The sequence below is a fragment of the Crassostrea angulata genome, chromosome 8 (assembly GCF_025612915.1).
Source record: "Crassostrea angulata isolate pt1a10 chromosome 8, ASM2561291v2, whole genome shotgun sequence".
Taxonomy (NCBI): domain Eukaryota; kingdom Metazoa; phylum Mollusca; class Bivalvia; order Ostreida; family Ostreidae; genus Magallana; species Magallana angulata.
Window position 1 is genome coordinate 17,610,832 of NC_069118.1, and position 7,361 is coordinate 17,618,192.

Sequence of the window (7,361 nt, forward strand, 5' to 3'; positions counted from 1 at the left end):
CTATAACTAGTAGTAAATGATAAGATTATCAGTACTTCTTTGATAGGTATTCACGTCCGATAATCATCGATTCCTATGATTCATGCATTATGCGTTCTTGACTTATAAATATTTTTTAGCCTCTGATGCGATTTGAGATAATGACCCCGACCACCTTTACATAGACCAGGAGTTTTGTTTAATTGGTGCTGGGACGGGGCTAGGTCGTTTCTAAACACAGCGTCCATAATAGAATTATTGTGATAGGGTTCTGACCTACATTAATGTGTATTTTTTGTCTCCCTTTAGCAATACAATTAAAAAACGCCCGCATCCGATGACATAACGCCTTAAAATGTCTTTGTGATTATCATATGTAGCATTTAATTCTTTTATTTAATATGCACAAACGTCAAAAGTACCAGTAATTAATGATATGGGACACTTATAGATGAACTTTATTGCAATTTAATAATACGTTTTTGATATGTATGCATTTTTATTTACGATTTTTCGTTAATTTGATTCATTGATTACATTAAAATATGATTAAACTATGAAATATATTGATTCAAACTCTTTATTGTTTAATCATCATCTATGGCAAATATAATTTTATATATAAAATTATGTTACCTAAAGATGTTTTTGAATGCCGACATATATATCATGATAAAGGCAGTGATACACCATCTGACACTTTTACGTGTGTAAAAAATAATTTATATAAATGTGTAGAGAAAAAAATTATACATGGAACAGTTTAAAACTCTAAATATACAGTACTTCATATATTTCAATATATTACATGAAGTATAAATAATGAAGAACAAAATTCAGACATTTGCTCTTGAAAAAAGCCCAGTGAATTTATGTTAATCAATCAAGGCGAGACGGAAAACCAATTATTTACACATTGTCGTTTATTGAAGATATTTGATGACCTTTACATCTCCAGTCCTGTACTCGGGAACAAACAAATTGTCAAGTGTATCAAGAGACAGGCCAAAAGGTTCATTGATTCCATCGATGAAACTCAAGAACTGTCCATCCTGATTCAGAATGTGGATACTAAGGTTGCCAAAATCTGCTACCAATATCTGACTCTGACTGTTTGTTGTGATGCCACGAGTCGAGGAATAAACGGACTATCCTTCAATGGATGACCGGTGTAACGGAATCGGAGTTTCCAGGCCTGACTAACAACAACCACTGCACCGGCTGCACGGTCAGCCACGCATATATCTAGATTTCTGTTTTCTGTTATGTACTTGATTTTATAATCACCAGAGAACAGATGTTTACCGTTCTTCTCATATTGAATCGTTTGTTTCACAACTGAGCCTGAGTATCGAACAACTTTGTATTCAGTTTTGGCCTCATCACACATCACTACCAGAAGATCACCGGAGGAAGTTACGCACATATTACAAGGTATCCATCCTTGTAAAGTAATTATTTCTTCTATCTGACTATTCACTACTTTATTTACAGTCTTCAATTCCCAATCACTAAATAGTAAACAACCATCACGTGTAAATGCTATATCAGTAGGATCTTCTCCAGATTTTGTTTTGATTGCATTGATAGAGTTACCTTTAAAGTTGAAACATTTTATTTCGCTAACTTCAGCAGACGCCCATATTTCTTGTTCGCTGTAAAAGGAAACATTTCTGAGATTGGTATACCCAGTGTTAAACGTGTTGATGACCACTGGTGTATTCAACAGTTCTCTGGAGGACCCTGTTTGTTTTTTCATCGCGTAGCCATTTTCATATGTGGTAGAGGTTAGAGGTTTAATGGATCCAATCCATTTTTCAGCTTCTATTCTATCCACTGGCCTCGGACAAAATGTAGGCACTGCCACTTGAATTTTTGGAGGAAGTTTACCAAATTCGTTGTTTTTTGAACTGTATTCCATGATTGTAGACACAACATTGGATTCCCTCTGTAGGTCCTTCAAAGTTAATAAGTTTTCTTTTATCATAGACGCTATCTGTTTTATCTCTTTTAAATGCTTCATCAAGATGTCCCGATGGCTTACTTTGATCTCGTCAATTTCGTTCCTCATTTGTTCGATAGCTCTATCAATTTCTTTATGCCATTCCTCTCCTTGTTTGGACATTATTGTGTTAATTTTTTCATACCCTCCATCTAGGCTGGCAATCTTGCTCTCCAATGCTTTTCTTATTTCTTCATATGTTGGAGAAATTACAGTTTCTATTTCTTCTGTATCTTTTTTAATGTTTTCTTTCTTCGAATTGTAGCTGTCTTCTAAGTCTACTACATTATGATCTTTGTAATCTTTTAATATCGAGCATTTGGCGCAAATAGAATTGTTACATGACAAGCATTGCAGTTTGCATGTTTCTTTGGAATGTTTCTTACAACTTGGAAAAATCAGGGTGGATTTTCGTTGCTGGAATGGGACAATTTTATGTTTGTCATATTCATCTTAGATGTGTTCTCCTATACATAGCTTACACAGTTTGACATGACAGAGGTCACAATAATTCTGTACAACGTTATCCTTACAAAGGTCACACCGTACCACGTCCTGGGCACTAAGACCAGGATCCATCTATTTTACAAAAGAGTGTACATGTAATACAGCATTTATCTGTGCATCAAAATACGTTATATATATCATAACTGGAAAAACCTAATTGTTCTGACTTTCGTTTTGTGATGTATTTACCTTTAAATGTTCAATGCATGCATGTGCATTGATAAGTTTTCATTCTATTTATACCATCGTTCATGTTTCTATCATATAACCTATATTAATTTTTTTTAACCAGTCTACACTGCTCTGTTTTTGCCAATTTAAAAGACAATATCATAACAACATGTTGAATTGAAAGGAGCATTTTATTACAAATGCCAATGTAAAAAGTAAATGTAGCGGTATTGTCCGCTATCAAACTGTATGTTACACCTGTCACAATGAAAAATAAAACAACCAAAAAGATACAGTATCATGAATATAAAAATTAAACAGACATGTACGCAATAAAAAACACATGACCGAGGAATGGCAATAAAGATGGGACTACACTGAGTATATCTATATGAAAACATTCTATTTAAATTTAATGTACATTAAGTAATATATAGACTATTCTCATTCAACAAATATGATGTGTGAAAATGTATAAGCGCTCATTGATTTAAGTTATTTTAGAATTACTGGGTTAAGACTCAATAAAATATTTCCTTCCACTTCGTACAATTTCCTCTATTTCTTACGAGAAATGATTGAAATTCACAATTGTATAGTATCCGACAGGACTGAAATCTACAGGATCAATCGGTCGAAACCTTCATCGACCTAATAAAAAATCACGGACTGAACGAAAAATCATGATAATCTTAGACTTAAATTCCCTTATAAGACGTTATTAAATATAACGTTCCACCGGGTCCCCATAAACTTCCCCGCCTGGCGGGCCTTCCTGGCTGCATGAGCCACAAACCTCAGGTTGTAAGGGTGGCACCCCCAGGTGTACACCTTGTTACTGTGTGTTACTCCTCAATTCCTTTATATTTCATTGAAAATGACAGTTTAAAACATAGTTGATTTTTCATTGTGTTTACCAACAATTTTAGCCCCGGTACACCCTATCAAACAAAGATAGTGTTATGAAGCATCTTTGAAAGAATTAAATTTTGTGAACATGTTGGCACCTTTCATTGACTAGATCTTGACATTAGGGTATTGTTTCTACTATGTCTGGTTTCATCGATATATTTGATGATACTTTTTTCAGACGAAAGTTTCGATAATGGAGAGTCAGGTTCTGAGAGCCTCACTATAATATCATCTGACGATAACAAAGACAATGAAAAAGAAATTCAAGCAACCCGCTGAACCCGCTAGCACCCCATCGGTCATCTATTTTAGACGTCGTTGATGTTCCGCCTTTTTTTGTGATGTGGGACCGTCCCACTTTCTATTGAACACAGTAAATGAGAAGGATTTCTTCGAGTTATTGTTCAGTGAAAGCTGTTTTCATCAAAAAACCGAAGGGACAAATATATAAGCATATCCAAACTTAATCCAATAAAAATGTTCATTTTACGTAAAGATATTACCATAAAACATTTCTGTTATTTTTTCCCTGATAAATAACAAAAAACATGAAACCACCCCGCTGGATTTTGACTGTAAAATTAAGACATAGTTTTGGACATGCAAACATTCTCTCTCTCTCTCTCTCTCTCTCTCTCTCTCTCTCTCTCTCTCTCTCTCTCTCTCTCTCTGTAACGTTACGCTTTTATATTATTACGCGATCAATTTGTGCATGTTCAGGTTACACTCTAGTAGTATTTCATTATAAATCATATTTAACGTTATGTCCACTGATGAATCCAGCATCTATAATTTAGTGTTATTTTCTCTCTCTCTCTCTCTCTCTCTCTCTCTCTCTCTCTCTCTCTCTCTCTCTCTCTCTCTCTCTCTCTCTCTCTCTCTCTCTCTCTCTCTCTCTCTCTCTCTCTCTCTGTAACGTTACGCTTTTATATTATTACTCGATCAATTTGTGCATGTTCAGGTTACACTCTAGTAGTATTTCATTATAAGTCATATTTAACGTTATGTCCCCTGATGAATCCAGCATTTAAATATCCATTCCTATTCCCAGAAATTGCTGCTTGCAATTGTCACATGCCAAAACATTTGTCGTGGTGAGTGTTATAATGACTGGCACTTAAAAAACATGAGTGAATAAAATTAATGATATATTTTTTATACATAAGAACATAACAAAACCGAAGTAATGAACATTTGTGAAGAAATATATGTTTTGAATATTTTTGATCACACAACATAGTTAATAAACTGCATTCAGTCAAGAATGACGTCAAGTCATAAATCAAGGTGGGTACGTTCATTTAAGATATCTGATGACCTTGATATATCCAGTGTTGTACTCGGCAACATACAAGTTGTCAAGTAAATCAACACATATACCGTTAGGATCATCCAACATTCTGTTATCGATGTGACGTAAAAATTGTCCATCTTGATCTAGAACGTGTATACATATAACGCCACCGTCTGCTGTTAATATCTGACTTTGACTGTCTGTTGTGATGCCACGAGGAACAAACGGATTCGTCTTTGACTTGAAGGGGTGGCCGGTGTAACGGAATCGGAGTTTCCCGAACTCATTAACAACTACTACTGCACTGGCTGCACAGTCAGCCACGCATATATCTAGGTTTCTGTTTTCTGTAATGTATTTTACTTTGTCATCCCCTGAGTACAGAGGTTTACCGTTCTCTTCATATTGAATTGTTTGTTTCTTTGTTGACCCTGAGTATCGGACAACTTTGCATTGAGTTTTGTCACAATCATACATCACTATCAGAAGATCACTGCAGGAGGTGATACACATTTCACCGGGTATCCATTCTCGTGGTTTTATTATTTCATATATCTGCCCATTCACCACTTTATAAACTGTTCGCAATATCCAGTCGCTATAAAGTAAACATCCGTCATGTGTTACAGATATATCATGTGGCCATTCTCCAGATTTTGTTTTGATTGCATTGGTCGACATTCCTTTATCATTGAAGCATTTTATTTTGTTAACTTCAGCAGATGTCCATATTTCTTGTTTGTTGTAAAAGAGAACACCTCGGAGATTTTCATACCCAGTGTTAAACACATTGATGACTTCTGGTGTATCCAACAGTTCTCTGGATGACCCATTTTGTTTCTTCAATGTGTACCCAATTTTATCCGTAGTAGAGGTCAGAGGTTTGGTGGATCCTATCATTTCATAAACTTTCCCACTATCTATTGGCTTGGGACAAAATAAAGGTAATGAAACTTTAACTTGTGGAGGAAGTTTACTTAATTCTTTGTTTTTTGATTTGTATTCCATAATTGCAGATACAAGATTGGATTCCAGCTGCATGTCTTTCAAAGTGCGTAGATTTTCTCTTATCAGTAATTCTATATCTGTGATCTCTTTTAAATGTTTTTTCAAGATTTTTCGGTGATCAATTTTCATTTCGATTATTTCGTCCTTTATTTGATTGATAATTCTATCAACTTCTTTATGCCATTTCTCTCCTTGTTTGGACATTATTGTTGTAATTTTTTCATACTCTTCGTCTAGGCTGGCAATCTGGCTCTCCAAAGCTTTCCTTATTTCTTCATATGTTGGAAAAATTATTTTTTCAATTTCTTCTGTATCTTTTCCAATGTTTGCTTTCTTTGAATTGTAGCTGTCCTCGAGGTCTACTACATTATGATATTTGTGTTCTTTTAATATCGAGCATTTGGCGCAAATAGAATTGTTACATGACAAGCATTGCAGTTTGCATGTTTCTTTGGAATGTTTCTTACAACTTGGAAAAATCAGGGTGGATTTTCGTTGCTGGAATGGGACAATTTTATGTTTGTCATATTCATCTGAGATGTGTTCTCCTATACATTGCTTACATAGTTTGACATGGCAATAGTCACAATAATTCTGTACAACTTTATCCTTACAAAGGTCACACCGTACCACGTCCTGGGCACTGAGACGAGGATCCATCTAATTTACAAAAGAATGTACATGTAATACAACATTTATTTGTGCATCAAATTTATTTTAAAATAGTTTTTCTGTTATTTTAGCTTTTGAATATATACTCTAAATGAAAATAAATGAGAGACAGTGTTTACCTTGTTGGATAAAATGGCGGATCCTGGTCACCCCGACTACCAAGTCAGCTGACAGAGGAAATTACATATAATGTAATTTGAATTTTTTAAGTTAATAAATTTCTTCTACTGATATTATGTTTTTAAGTAAACAAGTTATCCCTCCATCTCGATTAAACAAGTACTAAAATTCTGTAAAGAATTGTTTACACCTGGACAGTAATATATCATAACTGGAAAAACCTAATTGTCCTGACTTTCGTTTTGTGATGTATTTACCTTTAAATATTTGATGCATGCATGTTCATTGATAAGTTTTCATTCTATTTATACCATCGTTCATGTTTATATCATATAACTTATATTAATTTTTTCAACCAGTCTACAATGCTCTGTTTTTTTGCCAATTTGAAAGACAATATTAACAACATGTTGAATTGAAAAGAGCATTTTATTACAAATGCCAATGTAAAATGTAAATGTAGCGGTATTGTCCGCTATCAAACTGTATGTTACACCTGTCACAATGAAAAATAAAACAACCAAAAAGATAAAGTATCATGAATATAAAAATTGTACATACACAATAAAAAACACATGACTAAGGAATGGCAAAAAAGAAGGGACTACTATATCTATATGAAAACAGTCTATATAAATTTACTGTACATTAAGTAATATATAGACTATTCTCATTCAACAAATAATTAGATGTGTG

The 7,361-nt window shown here is 34.1% G+C and overlaps 1 protein-coding gene and 1 pseudogene across 1 annotated transcript; both read right to left on the bottom strand.

The window, feature by feature from the left end:
• Window positions 1-697: 697 nt before the first annotated feature.
• On the bottom strand, window positions 698-4,386 carry LOC128160123 (tripartite motif-containing protein 2-like; annotated as a pseudogene).
• Window positions 4,387-4,458: 72 nt separating this feature from the next.
• LOC128158358 (uncharacterized) lies at window positions 4,459-6,868 on the bottom strand. Its single transcript, XM_052821149.1, has 2 exons — window positions 6,665-6,868; window positions 4,459-6,533 (listed from the first exon to the last, which is right to left on the bottom strand). Exon 2 carries the CDS (start codon window positions 6,531-6,533, stop codon window positions 4,869-4,871), a length of 1,665 nt encoding a protein of 554 aa, XP_052677109.1. The 5' UTR covers window positions 6,665-6,868; the 3' UTR covers window positions 4,459-4,868.
• Window positions 6,869-7,361: the final 493 nt, after the last annotated feature.